The 23,129-nt window shown below is 48.3% G+C and overlaps 1 protein-coding gene and 5 non-coding genes across 6 annotated transcripts; all 6 read right to left on the bottom strand.

Moving 5' to 3' along the window:
• Positions 1 to 9,601: 9,601 nt before the first annotated feature.
• Positions 9,602 to 11,669, bottom strand: LOC126531916 (uncharacterized). The gene has a single exon (XM_050179641.3). It carries the CDS (start codon positions 10,781 to 10,783, stop codon positions 9,602 to 9,604), a length of 1,182 nt encoding a protein of 393 aa, XP_050035598.2. The 5' UTR covers positions 10,784 to 11,669.
• A 4,220-nt stretch (positions 11,670 to 15,889) lies between these two features.
• Positions 15,890 to 15,961, bottom strand: TRNAD-GUC (transfer RNA aspartic acid (anticodon GUC)). The gene has a single exon. It is a non-coding gene; the product is annotated as a tRNA-Asp (tRNA).
• A 5,877-nt stretch (positions 15,962 to 21,838) lies between these two features.
• TRNAD-GUC (transfer RNA aspartic acid (anticodon GUC)) lies at positions 21,839 to 21,910 on the bottom strand. Its single transcript has one exon. It is a non-coding gene; the product is annotated as a tRNA-Asp (tRNA).
• Positions 21,911 to 22,569: 659 nt separating this feature from the next.
• Positions 22,570 to 22,641, bottom strand: TRNAD-GUC (transfer RNA aspartic acid (anticodon GUC)). The gene has a single exon. It is a non-coding gene; the product is annotated as a tRNA-Asp (tRNA).
• Positions 22,642 to 22,813: 172 nt separating this feature from the next.
• On the bottom strand, positions 22,814 to 22,885 carry TRNAD-GUC (transfer RNA aspartic acid (anticodon GUC)). The gene has a single exon. It is a non-coding gene; the product is annotated as a tRNA-Asp (tRNA).
• A 172-nt stretch (positions 22,886 to 23,057) lies between these two features.
• TRNAD-GUC (transfer RNA aspartic acid (anticodon GUC)) lies at positions 23,058 to 23,129 on the bottom strand. The gene has a single exon. It is a non-coding gene; the product is annotated as a tRNA-Asp (tRNA).

Here is a 23,129-nt window from a genome sequence, read left to right on the forward strand (position 1 = left end):
GCGAATGCCGTCCGGACGTCCTCGTCGGCAACACCGTAAAGCAGCCAGTGAAGCCTTAGCTTCACCTGTTGATCCTGCGGGTCAACGATGATGCACCGTCGTCCCTTCACTTGGAGTTCCTTGAGGTCCAGAAGCCTTTTTGTGGCACTCGCATCGCTGAAGGTCACTGCCCAGACGTGGTTGATCTGGTACGCCCCTATGCATACCACATCAGGCAGCAAGCCCGTCGGCAGAAGGGCGTCCCGGAAATCTTCCACCTTGTACGGTCTCGCACGTACATCACCGTGCAAGAAGACGGTATTAATCACCAATTGACCTTTGGGCAGTTGCGGCAAAATAAAAGCATAATCCTTGTCGTCGTTTAGCCTGTTTCCGCGGCCTAAAGTGGCCGCTGTCGCTGCTCCACTGGAGCCCATGACTCTGCTGACCGCTCAGCTCGGCTGCCGGAAGCAGAATGATTTATACACGTCTCTTATTTGAGAAACACTTTCAATAAAATATTGTCTGGCTGGTTTGGCATCCACATCAGCATTTTGTACGGCCATTCGTGTTTTCCATATGCTGTGTAGGCTCAGGGTCATGATCATGTCATAGGGCACGTCGTTTTCTTTTTCAACTGGGAGAAAGCGGATACCGTAGGGTGATATAAGGAGCTCTTTTTTCAGCGTTCTTTGCAAGACATCCCAGTGGAATATTGCATCCCTGCAGTCTAAGAAAATGTGTTCTATTGTCTCAGGCTTTGAACAAATGAGACAATTAACTGACCACGGTACGAACAGTCCTCTCTTGCAACCATGGTTTAACTGGCAAGGTATTGGTATGGAGCTGAAAGAAGAACGTCTTAACTGAGGAGCGGACTGTCATTCTTTTACCACGTTTCAACACGTCACCTTCCGAACCTACACAATACATGGCACGATATATGGGCACTGGCAACATAATATCAATCAGATCCTTGTATAAACGCTTTTTAGGTACATTACTTAGGTACTCCATTGAGAATCTCACCTTTAGCATTCGAAAAGACATAACGACCTCACGAAGAAAGCCGCGAACACTCCCTTTTTTTTGTGACATTTGATACAACATATTCAGGAATTACATCACTCATTCGTAATTGTAAAATTGTTCGCAGAAATCCGTTATTTTGGTCGCGCAAAAAAATAAATCTTGACACAACTTGTTTGAGAAATAAATGACAAACTTAGCCCGCCGCTACGGACTGATCGAAATAAATTAGTTCTGCTGCATCTTTCCCATGTTGAACGCCACACGAACACTGCAAAGACTCTGTGCAACTTCTGCACGTTGGTACGAGACATACAAAGCACTTGAAGAACATACCACACTTTTTTTTTTTTATTTAATGCCGGTCTTTGACATAACACAGAAAATACACGCATCTCACAAATGCAAAACAGCGAAAAAAGAAATTACAATAATGCCATCCGTCCGTAGGACCGGCGTTGTCAAATTAAAATTCCTTCATGGCTGTGAGAGGTTCTAGCCTCGACAGCCAATCCGGTGCACATTCTTGCATTTTCTGTACATCAAGAAACCGCGACATACATTCTCTGAAATATATATGAACCGGCCGTGCGTCGGGATCGCAGTGGTACCCAGCCATTCGAGACCGCCATATACAGTGGAGGGCATTCACCATAATGAAGTCATATGGGATGCCATCTTCATCCTTAATATGCAGATACCTGATCCCTTGGGGGTTTACAGGTAATTCTTTCTTCAGGGTTCGCTTCAAGACGTCCCAGAAGAACACAGCAGCCCAGCAGTGCAAGAACACATGATCTATGGTTTCGGGCTTCTTGCAGATCAAGCAGTGAGAACCCCAAGGTACGAGACAGCCTCGTTCTTCCATAAAAGTCTTCACGGACAGGGTTCCAGTGTGGAGCCTAAAAAAGAAGGATTTTACCCCTGGTGGCACCTGCATGCGTTTAACCCCTTTAAGGACGTCCTGTCCTGGCCCTCCACTGTACATGGCTCTGTATAACGGTACTGGGAAAACAATGTCGCACACATCTTTATACAGCGCTTTCCTTTTCACTTGACACAAGTAATCACTTGAAAAACGAACAGTAAGAAAACGCACACTGTCTACCACTTCCTTAAAATAGCCACGAAGTCTTCCGGTTATGCCGACCGTACTGACAACATGTGCCGGCAATGCGTCGGTCAATCTGTGCTGACATACGGTGCGCAGGAAAGGATCGCGCACGTCGCGGAAAAACAAAAATCGGTTTACTAGTTGTCGAACAAAAAGATGCGCCAAGCCCACACCCCCGTCCTTCACTCTTCTGAACAAATTTGTTCGACTGCACCTTTCCCAGGTTGAACCCCAGATGAACACCGCAAACACTCTGTGCAGCCTTTGCACATTTACTCTAGAACAATATAACGCTTGTATAACGTAGTATAACTTGGCGACTAAAAAGATGTTACAAACTGTCGCTCTTGCAAATACAGACAGGTTAGTAGCTTTCCATTTGTCTACTTTTTCTTTAATTTCACTCGTTTGCTTCCTCCAATATTCATCACTGCTATTGTAACTATCTAGGGGAACACCTAGATACCTCATCGGAGTTCTCACCCAGCTCACACTCGCGAAATAGTCCGGTGCGGAAAGCCAGTCCCCATGCCACAGTCCGAGGGATTTGCTCCAATTTACTCTGCTACCAGACACTTCACAGAAATGATTTACTACAGATATTGCTTCGGTTACGCTTGGTTTATCTATGCAACACACTGCAATGTCGTCTGCATACGCCAATAACTTCACTTCTGTCGCTGCCAATCTAAAACCACGTATTTTGTCATTTTCATTGATTGCCACGCACATGGCCTCTATATAAATAGCAAACAGAAGTGGGCTGAGGGGCAGCCTTGGCGCACTGAACGCATAATGTTAATGGGGGCCCCCAATGACTTATTAACAATTAATCTGGTTGTGCAATTCTTGTACGCCAAGGCCACGCCCTCAGTGATGATGGAACCGACATTAACGTGATCCAAGATGGTAAACAAAATAACATGCGCGACACAATCGAAAGCTTTCTCTAGATCGAGCTGAAGAACCGCAACGCCACCTCCGTTGACGTCACAGCACTCGAGAACACATCGCATCTTATGAATGTTAGAAAAAATAGTTCGCCCTCTGATGCCACAAGTTTGATGGTCTCCGACTATTTCTTTGATGACGCCTTGGAGTCTAGTAGCTAAAATCTTCATAAATATCTTGAAATCAACATTTGTTAGTGTTATTGGCCTATAGAACGACACTAATTTTAGTTTATCTATTTGATCGCTCTTAGGTATTAGTATGGTGTGCGCTTTTCCAAAGGAAGGGGGCAAACATTTCTGCTGATACGCGTCATTTAATACCTCTGCCAACAATGGCGCCAATTCTCTCTTAAACGCCTTATACCACCCAGCGCAGAGGCCATCAGGTCCAGGCGACTTTCCAAGGTTCAAATCGTCGATTGCCTTTTCTACTTCCCCCTCAGTTATTTTGGCTTCTAATCGTTCTTTGGTATCATCACTTATTCGCGGCATGAGATTAAGAAAATCCGCTTTAAAACCCCCTACATTCGCTGCCTGAAATGCAAAGAGTGACTGGTAGTACTCGAAGAAGGCGCTCCCAATGCTCTCACTGTCTTCAACGACAGTCCCGTTCAATAGAATTTTATCGATGTGGTTTCGCCGTCCGTGCGCCTTCTCAAGACCCAGCGCCCTTTTCGTGGGCGTCTCCCCTGCCACTAGTGCATCTGCTCGCGCACGCACGATAGCGCCTTGATAACGCTCTTTGTCGAACTTTTCAAGTTTTTCCTTGATGTTTCGCACGTCGTCTTTGTACGTACCAGGCTCTCTACACTCAAGCGTTATCAGCTGCTCAAGCAGGCTTCCTAAGCCCTTTTCTTTTATTTCCCTCTCGAATTTTAGGCAACTCGATCTTTCTATGGCTTTAATTTTAACCTTCTGTTTAAAACATTCCCACTTCTCCGCTATTGTTTCCGTTGCATCATCGAATACTTCGTTAACCGCATCCCTTACTGCTTTTACAAACCGCTGATCATTTAGTAACAAGGCATTCATTTTCCATAGATCCCAATTAAAAGCATGTTTCGTTTTCACTACACCTATGTGACATTTTACGAGGCAGTGGTCCGAAAACGACACGGGCACTACACAATAACTGTGGCATCTTGGAATCATGTCCAACGACATGTACATTCGATCCAGTCGTGCATGACTACTACCCTGAAAACGAGTAAAAGTCACTTCACGCCCCCCTTCCAGACACTCGAAAACATCGTCAAGTTCATTTTCCCCTATTAGGTTTGATAATACGCTACTGCTTTTGTCGCGCACACCTGCATTATTCACTCGGTCTCTGGCATTCAACACACAATTAAAGTCCCCTAACAAAATAACGCGCTTATCACAGCGGACATGCTTAGAAAGGTTAGAAAAAAAGGAGACACGCTCTTCGACAGAATTCGGAGCGTAGACGCATATGACACGGTATTCAACATTACATATCACGACATCGCAAAAAACAATCCTTCCAGATTCACAGGAATATACACTTTGAATCTGCAGTCCACGCAGTTTCTTGACAAACAGAATGCACCCCCCGGACGTGCCTACCGCATGACTAACCACCGCAAAATATCTGTGCGTGAATCGTCGCACCATGCTCCCGGTCTGCTCCTCTCCATCAACCTTAGTCTCTTGGACGGCTAGTACGTCTAAGTTGTGGTCAGTGACCAACCGTAGGACCTGACTTTGCCTACGACTAGCCGCCAAGCCTCGCACGTTCAATGTGGCAATAATAAGGGACGGTATTTCAGCCATTTTCAGCTAGCGAGAAAAGCAGGCCCGGAGCATGGTGCTTACCGTTCACGACTAGCCCTCGGCTAGCCGTCTCCGGGACCTCCCGGCTTGTTTGTGTCGTCAAGCGTGGCCGTTTTGCCCGCAGGCTTCTTTCCAGGTGGTACATTGGGTTTTGGCTTGTAGCCCATCCGCCTTCCTTGAGGCGCCTTCGTCGGCGGCCCCTCGCTGGTGCTGGTGGCACCGCCGTCCTTGTCCTTGGTCTCGTCGTGGGGGCGCTTGACTGGGGCACCAATAATCGCGGTCCGCTCGCCGTCATTGACTTCCTTGTCCTGCAGCATTGCTGTCGTGTCGTTGTCGGGTGCGTCTTCGTTAACGCCCCCCGTAGCAAGGCTCACTGCAGGCAGGACCTGTACCGGTTTGCCCGTCTTCTCGGCAGCCTCAGCCACCGTGCTTTCAGCGCCAGCGGTAGATGACCCTTCAAGTGTGGCTGTCAAAACCAAGTCTCCAGTTCCTTTGGCGGCGTCCTCAGTCTCAACCACGTCCATGACGTGCTCCTCAGCAACGTCAGTCGCTGCTGGTCCTGTCACGGCGGCGTAGGATTTGACGCAGTCAGCGTCAACGTGGCCGAAACGTCTGCACCTGGAACAGCGTGGGACTTTACACTCTCGGCGGACGTGCCCCGTGCCTTGGCAGCGCAGGCACTGCATAGGTCGACCAGGCACAACCACCAAGGCCAACTCTCCGCCGACGCGGACCTGATGAGGAAGGTCCTCAACTTTAACGCCGTTCTTTAGCTTGAGGAGCACCGTCCTGGTGGTCGACGTCTTGCTTCCCATGCCTTCGACTCGCCACCGCTCCCGGCTCACCTCTTCCACCTTGCCGAAAGCCGCGAACGCTGTCCGGACGTCCTCGTCAGCCACTCCGTACAAGAGCCAGTGAAGCCTAAGCTTCACCTGCTGGTCCTGGGGGTCCACGATGACGCATCGTCGTCCCTTCACTTGCAGGTCCTTTAGGGAAACCAGTCTTTTCGTCGCCGTCGCATCATTCAGGGTCACCGCCCAGACGTGGTTTATCTGGTACGCCCCTATGCATACCACGTCCGGCAGGAGGCCCGTCGGCAGTAGGGCGTCCCTGAAATCTTCGACCTTGTATGGTCTCGCACGCACATCACCGTGCAAAAACACGGTGTTAATCGCAACTCGTCCTTTCGGCAGTTGTGGCAAAATGAACGGATATTCCTTATCATCCTCTGCAATCCTGTTTCCGCGACCAAAAGTGGCCGCTGTCGCTGCCCCGGAAGAGGCCATGACCCTACGATCCGAACAGCTCGGCTGCCGGATGCAGAATGAGAACATACCACACTTTCGCGACTAAAAACACGTTGCAAACTGTAGCACGCGCGAAAACGGAGAAATCCCGCCCACCCCATTTATCTGTTTGTTCCCTAACACGTTTGGTTTCCTCGTTCTAGTATTGCGTTGTATCGCGATAATGTTCTAAGGGCACTCCGAGATATTTGACAGGTGTCACAGTCCATTTCATGTTAGCGAAATAATCAGAGGTGTTTTCCCACGGCCCATGCCAGAAGCTAAACATTTGTTCCAATTTATCATACTGCCCGTGTGCGAGCAAAAAATTTCTGCTTCTTTAACGGTCTCCTTAACGCTTTCCTTATCGCCACAGAAGACTGCTATGTCGTCAGCATAACACAGTATTTTAACTTCACTCGTGAGTAATTTGAAGCCATGTATAGTGACATTATTAAGAATCTTTAAGCAGAAAGGTTCGAGAAAAATTGCAAACAATAATGAAGATAATGGACACCCTTGCCTAATACTACACTGAACTTTGAAACTTTCGCTGACACTTTTGTTTAAATTATGCTTGCTGAACTGTGAGTGTAACACATTTTCACACCAGTCGCAATCACAAACCCAACATTAATATACTCCAAAAGACTAAAAAGAATTTGATGTGATACACGATCGAAAGCTTTTTCTAGATCAAGCTGTAGCATTGCTACCCGTTCTGAAAAGTCATCGCAGTATTCAAGTACACTTCTGGTAACATGAATGTTAGTATATATCGAGCGTCCCCTGATCCCACATGTCTGGTGGGGTCCTACCAAAACTGTGATCACGGTTTGTAATCTTTTGGCCAGTACTTTCATATATATTTTGTAATCTACATTGCTTAAGCTTATCGGTCGATAGGACGAAACCGATAGAAGTTTAACTGGGTCATCTGTCTTGGGTATTAATACAACGTGAGAACAGTTGAAAGATAGGGGCACTGCATTTTCATTATATGCTTCGGTTATTACATGATGCAGGGCTTTTGCCAGATCCACTCTAAAAGCTTTGTAAAAACAACTGCTTAAGCCATCCGGGCCTGGAGATTTGCCTACGGATAACTCATCAATTGCGTCTTCAATTTCGCGTACGGTAATGTCTGCTTCAAGGCGGGTCTTCACGTCATCGTCTAACCTTGGCATTAAGTGAAGGTAATCATTTTCAAAGCCGGTTTCAATATCAATTTTATGACCTAAGAGATTTTTAAAGTACTCTACAAAAGCAAGTTCAATTATCCGTTTGTATTTTGTTATAACGCCCTCGTACTGTATTTCTTTTATTTCATTTTTGACGGCATAACTTTTCTCATCCGCTAGTGAGCGCTTAGTAGGCGTTTCTCCCAACCACAGTCTTTCGCCGCGAGCGCGAACAATGGCTCCTTTATATCTTTCGACATCTATTGCTTCCAGTTTGTTTTTGACATCCTTAATTATATTATTTAATGCCCCTGGTTGTGTGGTTTCTGCGTTCAGCGAATAGTCTAATTGACTACGGAGCACATTTTCTTCGTTTCTTTCACTGTGGCGTAGGGCGCATGCCCTCTCGATTGCAATGATCTTAATCTCTTGTTTGAACAGCTCCCATTCAGCGATGAAACTATCCGTTTTAGACAGTAGTCTTTCTATGCATTCTTTTGCTTTGCTCACAAAGTTATCATTGTTCATAAGCTTATCATTAAACTTCCAAAGTGTCCAACTGAATGATGACCCTTTGTGCTTTGCTCCTAAGGAAAACATAACCAAACTGTGATCACTGAACGAAACATGTTTTACGTTGTAATCTTGGCACAGCGGCACTATATTTGCAGATACGTATAACCTGTCCAAGCGTGCATGGCTTGCGCGTTGGAAGTGAGTGAAATGTGGCCGTTTTCCGCCAGCTGCAATATGACCAATGTCTTCTAGGCAGTGATCCTGAACTATCGCGCTTAATTTCATGGCACTATTATCACGTACCGGTTCATTCTTTATTCTATCGGCAGAAAAACACACACAGTTAAAATCGCCAAGCATTAGAATCATTCTTTCAGAATTTAAATAAGATTCAAGAGATAGAGAGATAATTTAATTGAAAGAAGGCAGAGAGGTCGGCCTGAGCTAAGGTGCTCTAGCCTGCTACTCTGCACAGGAGGAGGGGGAACGGGGACATAAAGATGTGATGAGGGATGATGATGACATAGCAAGAGGGGTGCGCAAAGGTGAAAGCAAGTTCAACACTCTGATGATAAACATTCACAAATGTCATCCATGAAGCCACAATCAGGTTTCGCATCAAGTCTGTAGTCACCAATTCGAGTGAACTCAAAAATAGAGGCGCTAGGACGAAGCTGGTGTGTGGGCCTCCCCTGCGTGAACAGCACAAGTGCCAAACAAAATCTTTATAGCATATAAAGACCTGCAATGAGCGGCTCTAGCACGGCGAGCACTTGTAGGGCACTTTTAGCGGCCGGACTCTTGAGACCACCGAGAATCACGCGCATTGAGTCTACTAAGTGCTTCAGCATTTTTTGTACACTCTCCTTCTCATTGTGTTCATCTCCTTGCTTGCCCGTACTGTCACCGGTTTCATTGGCCCTGTAATTCTTGGCTTCATGGTGCAGAGGACCACTAGTGCCCGCTGGCATGGTCGTGGGCCTAGAGGGCAGCAAAGGCCATTCCGTGTCTGTATCAGCTGGCGGAGGTGAATGTTTGCCGCGTGCTGTCGTGGACCTTGAATTATCAGTAGACGCCGTTACCGTCTTCGATGCACACACAGGCAGAGGTGGACGTAAGATTCAAGACTTTCAAAAAAAGCTGAGCGATCGGTTTCTCTGTTAGGCGCGTACAAACATATTGCCCGCCACTTCAAAGCAGAGAAAATAAAATCACACACAACTAACCGCCCAGTTTTACACACAGTCACGGTCTCTACTACGATTCCCAGGGAGCTGCGTAGTAACAAGGCACATCCACCGGACGAGCCTACTGCGTGACACACACATACATAGTACCGTCGAGTAAAAGGTTCTACCATGCGATCTGTTTGATCTTGGCTTTCGACTTTGGTTTCTTGAATTGCTACGATATCAAGGTCATTTTCCATTAAAAGACGGCTTGCTTGGTACTGTCGACGCCTTGTAGAAAGGCCCCGCACGTTTAACGTGCCTATGCTAAGTGGCGCGTCAAGTTTTACTGCCATTTCTGAGAATGATCAAACAGGTCGCATGGCACTCACCTTGTTCTGTGAGAGGCTGAAAATTTTGACTGGAAGCTTTTCTATCTTCAGTTGCCATGGGCAAACACACCATCAATGTCTTAGAAAGAAGGAACTGGGGTTCCAGCCCCTTAGCTTGTTCTCGCCCACTTTTAGCATGTGTAGCTTCGGAACCAGGAGGCTGACCCGGGCTTCACTGATCCAGGGGGCTACGTGCCCCCCGGAATATGACGGTCCAGTGGTACGTTGGGCTTTGGCTTGAAGCTCGTGCGGCGCCCTTGGGCCGCTTTAGGGGGTGGCTCGCCGGCAGTGGGCTCGTTTGAGGCCGCGTTCACTGCTGGTGTTTCCTCGTGTGTTCTCTTCCCTGCACCGTTCTTCAAATCATTCATGTCGACATCTTCGGATTTCTCCAAAGGCGTTGACTGGCTCTTGATGGGTTTTTTTCCTGAACTGTTGGTCGCACTGGTTTTCGTCGCAGGAGGCAGCAAAGGTTGTACAACTTGCTCACCGTTATCCTCTTTCTCTTTGTTTACGTTGGGCGAATGCGACGAAGCGGGCGTTTCCTCTTGTTCGGGTTCTCTGGTCTTGCTGGTGGAAACATCCTCAGCTTCCGATTCATCCATTTGTAGCTCTGCGTTGTCGTCACACGCAGATCGGCCTGTAACCTTCGCATAAGTCTTCACGCACTCTTCCTCAGCGTGACCAAAACGTCTGCAAAGCGCGCACCGAGGAACACGACATTCGCGTCGTATGTGGCCAGTCCCTTTACACCGTAGGCAGAGTGGAGCTCTTCCAGCCACAACGACTAGCGTGAGATCACCTGCTACTCGTAGTTGATGTGGGATGTCTTCCTTCGTGTAGCCTGCCTTGAGCTGAAGACTGATAATACGCGTTGTAGAGCCTTTCTCCGATAACCCTTCCATTCGCCATCGCTCTCTTGCGACTTCGGTGACTTTTCTGTAGGGTGCAAAAGCGGTCCGTATGTCTTCGTCGTCCACATAATGCAGGACCCAATGCAGCTTTAGTCGAACATCTTGGTTGTTTGGATCTACGATGAGACAACGGCGCTCCTTCACGGTCACTTCAGTTGCAGAAAGCAACCTATTCTTAGCCTCCGTAGTCTTCAGCGTCACCGCCCACACGTGGTTCATTTGGTATGCCCCTAACGCTTCAACGTCAGGGAGCATTGCCAAAGCACCAAATGCATCACGAATATCTTCTACACGGTAGGGTCTTCCACGAACATCCGCATGAAAAAATACAGTGTTCAAAACAATCCGACCGGTTGGTAGAGTAGGTAAAATGATTTCATAATCCTGGTTGGCACTGGCTGCATTCCGGTTTCCACGGCTAGACATAGCCGCTGACACCGCCCCAGAGGAGCGAAACATTCCCCGACCGTTCACGGTGGTGGCCGGAAGTGGAATCCCTATACTAACGAGGAGACATGAGAAGTGCCAGCTAAAGCAGTATATACACGATTTGAAAAAAAAAAATACGCGAAAGCGTTCGCGCAATCTTACCCACAAGTGGAAAAAAATAGACAGTTACTGGGGAGGAGTGTCAAGTGCGGCATTCTGCTTCTGGCAGCCGAGCTGATCGGATCGTTGAATCATGGCCTCAAGCGGGGCGGCGACAGCGGTCACTTTGGGCCGCGGAAACAGGTTCAGCAACGACGATGAAAGGGACTACCAGTTTATTTTGCCCCAACTGCCAAAAGGACGAATTGTTCTCAACACCGTCTTTTTACACGGTGATGTAAGAGCGAGGCCGTACAAGGTCGAGGATTTTCGGGATGCGCTTACGCCCACAAGCCTGCTGCCGGAAGTTGTGTGCCTCGGGGCCTACCAGGTCAATCACGTCTGGGCCGTGACCCTCAGTGACGCAGCTGCAACAAAACGCCTGCTGGCCCTGAAAGAGCTTCAGGTGAAAGGGCGTCGATGTGTCATCGTCGACCCGCAGGACCAGCAGGTGAAACTCCGGCTTCACTGGCTGCTGTACGGCGTTTCCGACGAGGACGTCCGGGCGGCATTCACAACCTTCGGCAAGGTAGAAGAGGTGAGCAGGGAGCGTTGGCGCGTCCAAGGCATGGGAGACAAGACCTCGACCACCCGGACCGTGCTACTGAAGCTGAGAAGCGGCATTAAAGTGGAAGACCTGCCTCACCAGGTCCGCGTCGGCGGAGAGCTGGCATTGGTGGTCGTACCTGGGCGGCCCATGCAGTGCCTGCGCTGCCAAGGGACAGGACACGTACGCCGTGATTGCAAAGTCCCCCGCTGTTCGAGATGCAGACGGTTCGGCAACGTCGACGCTGACTGCGTTAAATCTTACGCGGCCGTGACAGGACCAGCAGCGAGTGATGTTGCTGCAGAGCACGTCATGGACGCAATCGAGACAGAAGCTGCTGCTAAGGGAGCCGGTGTGCAAGTGCCTTCATTGACGACAAATGCCACGACGGTACCGGAGGTCGCTCAAGCCAAGGTAGTCGAGGGTGCTGAGCAGGTGACTGGGCCTGCACGTGTCGAGAGGGACGAAGACCCTGTGAAGGCAGCTGCTAATGAAGGCGAACGCGAGGAGAATGAGTCAGCGATGCAACAGGGCGAGGATGCAAACGACGGGGACCAGGCGGCTAGTCTCGGTGCCACCTCCAAGCGCCCCCGTGACGAGGGCGGAGACAAGGACAGCGCGGCATCCAGCACAAGTGACGGGCCACCAGCGAAGACGCCTCTTGGGAGGCGGTCGGTCTTCAAGCCGAAGCCAAATGTTCCGCCCGAGAGAAAGCCTGGTGACAAAGCACAGCAAAAGAATAACGCCGGGAAGACGGGTGGTCCCGGAGGCGGCTAGCCGAGGGCTGGTCGTGAAAGGTAAGCACCATGCTCCGGGTCTATCTCATACTTTAGTTCATAATGGCTCCTAATCCGTCGCTCACTATTGCCACACTAAACGTGAGAGGGTTGGCGGCCAAGCGTAGGCAAAGCCAAGTCCTACGGTTGGCCGCTGACCAAGACCTAGACGTTCTAGCTGTCCAGGAGACAAAGGTTGACGGAGAGGAGGAGACCGGGAGCATGGTGCGGCGTTTCATGACTAGATATTATGCGGTCGTGAGCCATGCGGTAGGGACGTCCGCCGGTTGTGTCCTGTTTGTTAAGAAGTTGCCTGGCCTTGTTGTTAAAAATGTATTTTCATGTCAAACCGGAACGATCGTTTTTTGTAATTTTGTTTTTCGTGAATTGGAATTCAGAGTCATGTGCATATATGCACCGAATGCGGTGGAAGAACGCGCTTCATTTTTTGCGAGCCTTTTTCAGTATATTAGCACTGATAAGTGCATGGTTTTGTTGGGGGATTTCAATTGTGTTTTGAGGGCTCGGGATAGAGTCAATAATGCTGGTATTCGCGATAAAAGCAGTAGTGTGTTGACTAAGCTAATTAGTGATAATGAACTGGACGATGTCTGTGAGTGCCTGGAGGGGGAGCGGGAAGTCATGTACACACGATTCCAAGGTAGTAGTCATGCGCGGTTAGACCGCATATACGTATCGCAAGACATAATTCCAAAGTGCCATAGTTATTCGGTGGCACCAGTATCGTTTTCAGATCACTGCATTGTGAAATGTCATATAGGCACGGAGAGGAAGAAACAAGATTTTAATTGGGAACTATGGAAAATGAATGCCTTACTACTAAAAGACGAGCCATTTGTAGAGGCAGTACGAGAGGCCGTCAGGAAAGTAAGTGAAGAAAACAGTGAAACAATAGCAGAGAAATGGGAATACTTCAAACAAAACGTAAAAATGAAAGCTTTAGAAAGATCGAGCTGCTTACGATTTGAGAAGGAAATGAAAGAAAAGGGCTTACAAAAGACACTTAAGCAGCTGATAGCGCTGGAGTGCGAAGAGCCTGGGACGTATAAGCAAGATGTAGGAGCCATTAAAGAAAAAATCGAGCAGCTTGACAAGGAACGGTATCAAGGTGCGATTGTGCGAGCAAGAGCAAATGCATTAGTAGCTGGAGAGACGCCCACTAAACGGGCGCTGGGACTCGAAAAAGCGCAAGCTCGACGGAATCATGTCGACAGAATTTTATGGAACGGCACAGTTGCCGACGATAGTAACAGCATAGGCCGAGCGTTTCTAGAGTATTATCAGTCACTCTTTGCGTTTCAAGAAGTGAATATAGACGAGTTCAGAAGGGCCTTTCTATCTCGGATGCCGCGAGTGAGTGACGATACAAAACAACGATTGGAATGGAAAATAACAGAACGTGAAGTTGAAAAAGCGATTGATGATTTGAACCAAGGCAAGTCACCTGGACCGGACGGTCTGGGCGCGTGTTTATATAAAGCTTTTAAGAAAGAACTGTCGCCGTTACTAACAGAGCTGTTTAATGATGCGTATGATAACAAAACTTTGCCGCCTTCTTTTGGAAAAGCTCATACCATACTCATCCCTAAGAGTGACCAAGTGGAGAAACTTAGGCTAGTAACATCTTACAAGCCAATATCTTTAACCAATGTTGATTATAAGGTTTTTATGAAATTTTTGGCTGCCAGACTTCAAAGCGTCATAAATGACATAGTGGCAGATCACCAAACGTGTGGTATCAAAGGAAGGTCCATTTTTTCGAATATTCACACGATGCGGTGCGTGCTGGAGTGCTGTGACGCCACCTCGGGTGGAGTCGCGGTGCTCCAGCTGGACCTCGAGAAAGCGTTTGATTGTGTCTCTCATGATATTTTGTTTGCCATTTTGGATTACGTTAATGTTGGTTCCATCATCACTGAGGGAGTGGCGTTGGCGTACCAGAACTGCACAACACGCTTAATTGTGAATAAATCATTGGGGGCCCCCATTAACGTCATGCGTTCTGTGCGTCAGGGCTGCCCTCTCAGTCCTCTGTTGTTTGACATTTACATAGAAACTATGTGTTTGGCAATAACTGAGAATGAGCAAATACGCGGGTATAGCTTGGCAGCCGCACAAATCAAGCTCTTGGCATATGCAGATGACATCGCGGTGTGTTGTACAAGCAAAGAAAGTGTGACGGAAACAATAAGGGTAGTGAAAAATTTTTGTGATGTGACGGGCAGTAGAGTGAACTGGGGAAAGTCCCTCGGTTTGTGGCACGGAGAGTGGTCTTCGGCCCCGGACCCTTTTGCAAATGTGAGCTGGATAAAAACCCCGACCAAGTACTTAGGTGTCCCCATGGGCAGTTACAAAAATAGCGACGAATACTGGACGAACCAAGCAAAAGAAACAAGAGAAAAAGCAGACAGGTGGAAAGGCATCAACCTGTCGATTTTCGCAAAAGCAACTGTGTGTAACATGTTTTTTATTACGAAGTTGTGGTACGTCATGCAAACGTTGTACTGTTCAAGGGTAAACGTGCAAAGTTTGCACAGAGTGTTCGCGGTTTTTATCTGGGGCTCTACCTGGGAAAGGAGTAGCCGAACCAATCTGTTCCGGCACGTGAAGAACGGGGGGCGGGGCTTGGCGCATCTTTTTGTACGCCAGCTTGTGAACAGGTTTTTGTTTTTTCGGGATGTGCGTTATCCGTTTCTGCGCACTGTATGCCAACTCAGGTTGAGAGGTGCTTTGCCGGCACTTATTGTTAGTACAGATAGTATGCCCGGAACGCTTCGTGGCTATCTTAAAGAAGTTGCAGATAGTGTGCGCTTTCTTTATGTGCGTTTTTCTTTTGAGTATTTATGTAATGTTAAAAGGAAAACATTGTATAAAGATATTTGCGATATTGTATTTCCAGTGCCATTGTACAGAGCGCTATACAGTGGAAGATCAGGACTGGATGTCCTTAAGCGAGCGAAAAATATGGAGGTGCCTACTGGGGTAAAGACATCCTTTTTTAAATTACACACAGGAACACTCTCAGTGAAGACATTCATGGAAGAACGTGGCTTTCTTGTACCCTGGGGCTCGCACTGCTTGATTTGCAAGCAACCAGAAACAATAGACCATGTCTTTTTGCATTGCTGGGCCGGAGTGTTCTTCTGGGATGTCCTACAAAGAACAATGAAGAAGGAGTTACCGTTAAATCCGCATGGCATCAGGTACTTAGCGGTAACGAATGACGACGGGCTTCCCTTCGACCTAATAATGCTCAAGGGCCTTCATAGTTTATGGCGTGCAAGGATGTCTGGGTACTACTGCGACCCGGACGCTAGGCCTGCGCGTACGTATTTCCGCGAAAGCATGTCTCGATTCATTGAAATAAAGAAAATACAAGAATGTGTACCCGAATGGCTGTCGAGGATAGAACCTCTGACAGCACTGAAAGAATTTTAATTAGACAACGCCAGTCCTTATAGGACTGATGGCATGTATGTTCTTTCGAAATGTTTTGTATTTGTTAATTGTGCATTGTAATTTTGTTCTGTATTATGTGCTCTGTACAATGTCGAAGACCGGCAATAAATAAAAAAAAAAGAGTGTCAAGTGCGGCGCCGCGTGCGCCTATAAACAAGAAGGAAAAAAGAAACACTCCCCGTCGGGGAATCGAACCCCGGTCTCCCACGTGACAGGCGGGGATACTGGCCACTATACTAACGAGGATTTTTTTTTCTTTATGGCCTTTTCACAGACGCAAACAAGAAGATCAAATACACGACATGTACATATTCTAATAACACCAGCCACAGCTCGGCCAGTGTAAGGTGCTTAAAAGGGATTCACAGAAGCCAATTGGTCTAGTACAGGAAGCCATTCCGGGGGTTCACATAGTGCTCTGAACAAGTCGCGTGTATATATAATGCTCTATACAAAATAATGTCATGCTGAGTGAGCCTGTATATGACAATGCCTGATGTCCATTCTCGTCTTCCATACGCTGTGCATGCAAAGCAGCATTAGCATATCACTCGGCGCTTCCCCTGTTTCAGCACGTGGAATACTAACGAGGAGACATGAGAGGTGCCAGCTAAAGCAGTATATGCACGATGTGAAAAAAAAAAAAGAATACGCGAAAGCGTTCGCGCAATCTTACCCACAAGTGGAAAAAAATAGACAGTTACTGGGGAGGAGTGTCAAGTGCGGCGCCGCGTGCGCCTATAAACAAGAAGGAAAAAAGAAACACTCCCCGTCGGGGAATCGAACCGCGGTCTCCCGCGTGACAGGCGGGGATACTGGCCACTATACTTTTTTTTTTTTTTCTTTATTGCCGTTTTGGACGCATAACACAAAGTAACATGATAAAACACTTCAGCCACACTTGGGCTGACGCGAGTGGTGCTAAAATCTTTTCAATTGGACTAATTCATCAAGTAGTGGTATCCACTCTGGTGGATCAGTCCGTGCCCTGAAACATTCTCGAAGATAAAGACCACTTTCGATGAAGTTTTCACGTGTGGTACTGGTATTTATGTCTGCATGTCGCACCTGCATTCGCGTTTTCCACAGACTGTGGAGGCCAAGGAGCATGATTAAGTCGTAGGGCACTTCTTCACTATCAACTGGTAAGTACCTGATGCCGTAAGGATTTAAAGGGAGTTCCTTTTTAATCGTCCTCTGAAGGACATCCCAGTAAAAAATGGGATCCCAACATTCTAGGAAGACATGTTCCACTGTCTCGGGCTTCCTGCATAACAAGCAGTTTGTTGTCCATGGCACGAATAGCCCTTTATCATGCAGCCAGGTTTTAACAGGCAGCGTACCGGAATGCAGTTTAAAAAAAAAGGTTTTGACAACTGGTCTAACGGGCATGTTCTTAATTCTTTTTAAAATATCTTGCCCTGGGCCTCCAAAGTGTGGTGTCCGATAAATGGGTACCGGCAACATCACGTCAACCAACGCTTTGTACAGCTTTTTCTTATTGACATTGCATAGGTACTCAGGGCTGAAACGTACTTCCAACATCTTGTACGACAGAACAACCTCGCGCAAGTATCCTGTCACGGCACCACACATGTTATCACAGGAGACCAGCCTTCCAGGGAGCAGTCTCTGTAGGCGTACTTGCATAACAGTTCTTAGAAAGGGATCACTTTGATCACGCAAAAACATAAATCGCGAGACCACTTGACGCAAAAAAAGATGCGCCAGGCCAAGGCCTCCGCTTTTAACGGAAACAAACAGGTTAGTTCGGCTGGTTCTTTCCCAGGTGGACGCCCAAACAAAAACAGCAAAAACACGATGCATTTTTTGAATAGCTGTTCGGGTCGCACACAGCACATTCATGACATACCAGAGCTTCGAAATCAAAAAGACATTACAGATAGAGGCACGGGAAAACATTGATAGCTGTCTTCCTTGCCACGCGACCGCTTTCTCTTTCATTCTCGAAGTTTCTTCTTTCCAGTACGAGCTGGGATCCCGATAACAATCCAGAGGTACTCCTAGATACCGCGTTGGCAAGGTGGACCATCGAAGCCGAGAAAAACAACCCGGTGTTACGTCCCATTCGCCATGCCAAAAACCGGAACTTTTTCCCCAATTGATCTGACTTCCAGTCTGAGCGCAGAATTTTTCAATCACAATTGTCGCTTCACAGATGCTCTGTCTATCAGCGCAAAATACCGCTATATCGTCAGCATACGCGAGTACTTTCACGTGTGATGACTGCAGTCTGTAACCTGAAATTCGGTCAGAGTTGATAATTGCCAGGCATAGCGGCTCTAAATACACTGCGAAAAGCAAGGGGGAAAGCGGGCATCCCTGTCTTACTGAAGAACGTACAGCAAGTCTGTCAGTGAGATCGCCATTAACTATAATGCGGGTCGTACAGTTCTTGTAGGCCATTTTTACGCCCTCTACTATAATGTCACCTAGTTTGGAGTGTTCCAGGATGGAAAAAAGGATTTCGTGGGAGACGCGGTCAAAGGCTTTCGCCAAGTCGAGCTGCATCATTGCTATCTGACCGCCAACTGCATCGACACACTCTAATACGTTGCGTGCGACATGTATATTTGTAGCGATGCTACGGCCTTTAATTCCACACGTCTGATGAGACCCTACCAATTTCGTGATCACAGACTGCAGTCTTTTTGCTAGAACCTTCATAAATACTTTGTAGTCGACGTTGGTGAGACTAATCGGTCGATATGACCCCACCAACAGTCGTTCTTCCGGATCATCAGTCTTGGGAATTAGAACTATGTGGGACGTATTGAAAGACAATGGAACCTGTTTGCGCTCATAAGCCTCAGTTATCACATGGAGCATGCACTGTGCAACAGGAAGCTTAAAGGTTTTATAAAAGGCCGCACTTAGCCCATCTGGTCCAGGAGCTTTCCCAGATGGTAGGTCGTCTATTGCTTTTTCTATCTCCTGTAAAGTTATAGGCAGTTCAAGACGTTCCTTAATTTCATCATCTAGTCTTGGCACCAGCCTCAAGAAGTCTACATGGAAGCCTTCTATGGTCTCGAGCTTATTGCTAAGAAGTTCTGTGAAATGTTCGGCTATAGCACACTGAATGTCTCTCGCATCTTCCGAAGTCCGGCCGTCAAATCGGATGCTCCTAATTTCTTTCTGGCAAGCGTATCTTTTCTCGTCTGATAGCGCTCGTTTTGTCGGCGTTTCGCCAGCCCACAATTTTTCAGACCTTGCACGTATGACGGCGGCCCTATACCTGTCCGCGTCGATTCTTTCGAGCTGGCATTTCACTTCCCGTATTTCTTTCGTGAAAGTTCCCGGCGCGCTATTTTCCATGCTCAGCATCCATTCAAGTTGCCCGTTCATTTCTTTTTCTTTTTCTTTCTCTTTATAGCGAGCCACGCTGCTCTTTTCTATTGCTTTCATTTTTACCCACTCTTTGAACCCCTCCCATTCAGTTGCAAAACTAGCTGGCTGCGCGTCTAGCAGTTTGTCTAGCTTGGTCTTTATTTGTATAATGAACCCTTCATCCTCCAAAAGCTTTGTGTTCAATTTCCATAAGTGCCAGTTAAAGCGCAATTTCCTGCCCTTCATTCCTAAAGTCATGCTCACGAGGCAATGATCACTGAAAGGCACAGGTTTAACGTCATAACTTGAGCATAGCGGCATAAGATCGACAGATACATACATTCTGTCTAGTCTCGCATGGCTCTCCCGCTGAAAGTGCGTGTATTGTGGGTGGGTCCCAGTGGAAAACACATTGCCAACATCCTCGAGACCATACTCATGCACAAAAGTATTCAAAACTTCAGAGCTCTTGTCTCTCAGTGGCCTAAACTTCCCTCTGTCAGCTGCGGCGCACACACAGTTGAAGTCTCCTAGTACAAGCAAAAGCTTGTCGCCATTCAACCATGGCTCAAGTGATTCAAAGAAAATTTTACGCTCGCTTTCTACATTAGGAGCATATACACAAACAATTCGCCACCAAAAATTCGAAAATGTGAAATCAGCAATCAAAAGGCGACCACTTGGGCATGCAAATACAGACTCTACGTTCAGTCTTAACGTCTTACGTATGAATACAAGGCACCCACCCGACGTCCCAACAGAATGACAAACGCACACATGAAAGTTTGCTTGAAAGGTAGACACCATGCGGTCAGTGTGCTCTTGGCTCTCTATTTTCGACTCTTGTAAAGCAATTATGTCAATATCGTTATCCAGAAGAAGGCGATTAAGCTGGTATTGTCGCCTTCTTGCTCCCAGACCTCTGACGTTCAAAGTCGCAACTCGAAGTGGAGCAATAAGATTAAAAGCCATGTCTTAGAAGAAGAAACGCCTCTATCCGCATGGTGCCTACCTTCATGGTTGACGTAGCCTTCGTCACGACTGCCAGGACCTCTTGACACCGGTCGACCAACACAACCGGCGCTGACACCGACCAGGACACTGTGTTACTACGGAGGCTGTTTCCCCGCCTTCCGCGGGTCGGCCGGAAGGTTCGGCCGCGGTTTTAAAGACGAGCGTCTCACTCCCCCTGCCTTCGGCGGAGGCTCATCGCCGCTACCGCCTGGCTGCAGCTTGACGTCCCCGCTTTCTTCATGCGGACGTTTTCCAGCAATGGTGCTCGCCGCTTCCTGGTTTGTCTCCATGGTATCAATGCCGGGGGTCTCCACGCTGCTTTCTTTAGCGTCCGCGGTTTTCGCCGCCTCCTTTGCCTTGTCATCGTCGTCCTGTTCAGGCTTATGCTGCGCCTGTACACTACCATCTGTTGCGCCGGAGGGCCCCGCCTTCTGCTTCACCAGAGTCGTGAACGATGGCTGAGTCTGGCGCTGTGGTTGTCCACCCACACGGGCTGCTTCCTCAGCATCCGTCTCGTCCATCAGCATCTCGGACGCGTCCTCGCTGGTTCCCGGGCCTGTAATGCTCGCGTAAGTGCGAGTACACTGGTCTTCTTCGTGCCCGAAGCGTCGGCAGATTCCGCAACGCGGGACTCGACATTCCTTGCGGATGTGGCCCGTACCGCGACACCGAAGGCACAGCGGGGGTCTGCCTGGTACCACGACAAGCGCCAACTCACCGCCAACGCTCAGCTGGTGTGGCAAGTCATCCAACTTCACGCCCGCTTTCAACTTGAGGGTGACAAGCCGGGTGGTTGATCCCTTCTCTGTCATACCTTGTACACGCCAGCGCTCCCGGGCTACTTCGGTAACTTTTCCATAGGGCGCAAAGGCGACACGCACGTCCTCATCAGGCACATTGTGTAGAAGCCAGTGGAGCTTCAGTCGAACGTCCTGGTTCGCCGGGTCAATCACCAGGCAGCGCCGGTTTTTTACACGCAGCTCCCCGATGCTCGAGATCTTCTTCACCGCGTCCGCGTCCTTGAAAGTGATAGCCCAGACATGGCTCATGCGATACGCCCCCAGGGCGATAACATCCGGAAGAAGCGAATGCGGTGCCAATGCGTCACGGAAATCTTCAATCCGGTACGGTCGCGCCGTGATATCAGCGTGCAAAAAAACTGTATTTAAAACATAACGACCTGTTGGCAGACCTGGCAGAACAACTTGGTAGGTGCCCTCCTGTTCCATCGTCCTGTTTCCGCGGCCAGAAAAGGCCGCTGAAGCCGCTCCAACGGAGCCCGTCATCATGCGTCCGTCACGCTCGGTGGCCGGAAGCAGAATCTACTGGCCACTATACTAACGAGGAGACATGAGAGGTGCCAGCTAAAGCAGTATATGCACGATGTGAAAAAAAAAAAGAATACGCGAAAGCGTTCGCGCAATCTTACCCACAAGTGGAAAAAAATAGACAGTTACTGGGGAGGAGTGTCAAGTGCGGCGCCGCGTGCGCCTATAAACAAGAAGGAAAAAAGAAACACTCCCCGTCGGGGAATATACCGCGGTCTCCCGCGTGACAGGCGGGGATACTGGCCACTATACTAACGCGGAGACATGAGAGGTGCCAGCTAAAGCAGTATATACACGATCTGAAAAAAAAAAAAAAAATACGCGAAAGCGTTCGCGCAATCTTACCCACACGTGGAAAAAAATAGACAGTTGCTGGGGAGGAGTGTCAAGTGCGACCCCGCGTGCGCCAGAAACAAGAAGGAAAAAAGAAACACTCCCCGTCGGGGAATCGAACCCCGGTCTCCCGCGTGACAGGCGGGGATACTGGCCACTATACTAACGAGGAGACATGAAAGGTGCCAGCTAAAGCAGTATATAAACGATCTGAAAAAAAAAAAAATACGCGAAAGCGTTCGCGCAATCTTACCCACAAGTGGAAAAAAATAGACAGTTACTGGGGAGGAGTGTCAAGTGCGGCGCCGCGTGCGCCTATAAACAAGAAGGAAAAAAGAAACACTCCCCGTCGGGGAATCGAACCGCGGTCTCCCGCGTGACAGGCGGGGATACTGGCCACTATACTAACGAGGAGACATGAAAGGTGCCAGCTAAAGCAGTATATACACGATCTGAAAAAAAAAAAAAAAAATACGCGAAAGCGTTCGCGCAATCTTACCCACACGTGGAAAAAAATAGACAGTTGCTGGGGAGGAGTGTCAAGTGCGACGCCGCGTGCGCCTATAAACAAGAAGGAAAAAAGAAACACTCCCCGTCGGGGAATCGAACCGCGGTCTCCCGCGTGACAGGCGGGGATACTGGCCACTATACTAACGAGGAGACATGAAAGGTGCCAGCTAAAGCAGTATATACACGATCTGAAAAAAAAAAAAAATACGCGAAAGCGTTCGCGCAATCTTACCCACACGTGGAAAAAAATAGACAGTTACTGGGGAGGAGTGTCAAGTGCGGCGCCGCGTGCGCCTATAAACAAGAAGGAAAAAAGAAACACTCCCCGTCGGGGAATCGAACCCCGGTCTCCCGCGTGACAGGCGGGGATACTGGCCACTATACTAACGAGGAGACATGAGAGGGGCCAGCTAAAGCAGTATATACACGATCTGAAAAAAAAAAAAAAATACGCGAAAGCGTTCGCGCAATCTTACCCACACGTGGAAAAAAATAGACAGTTACTGGGGAGGAGTGTCAAGTGCGGCGCCGCGTGCGCCTATAAACAAGAAGGAAAAAAGAAACACTCCCCGTCGGGGAATCGAACCCCGGTCTCCCGCGTGACAGGCGGGGATACTGGCCACTATACTAACGAGGAGACATGAAAGGTGCCAGCTAAAGCAGTATATACACGATCTGAAAAAAAAAAAAAAATACGCGAAAGCGTTCGCGCAATCTTACCCACACGTGGAAAAAAATAGACAGTTGCTGGGGAGGAGTGTCAAGTGCGACGCCGCGTGCGCCTATAAACAAGAAGGAAAAAAGAAACACTCCCCGTCGGGGAATCGAACCCCGGTCTCCCGCGTGACAGGCGGGGATACTGGCCACTATACTAACGAGGA

This window comes from Dermacentor andersoni, chromosome 4 (genome assembly GCF_023375885.2).
Source record: "Dermacentor andersoni chromosome 4, qqDerAnde1_hic_scaffold, whole genome shotgun sequence".
NCBI classification, from domain to species: Eukaryota; Metazoa; Arthropoda; class Arachnida; order Ixodida; family Ixodidae; genus Dermacentor; species Dermacentor andersoni.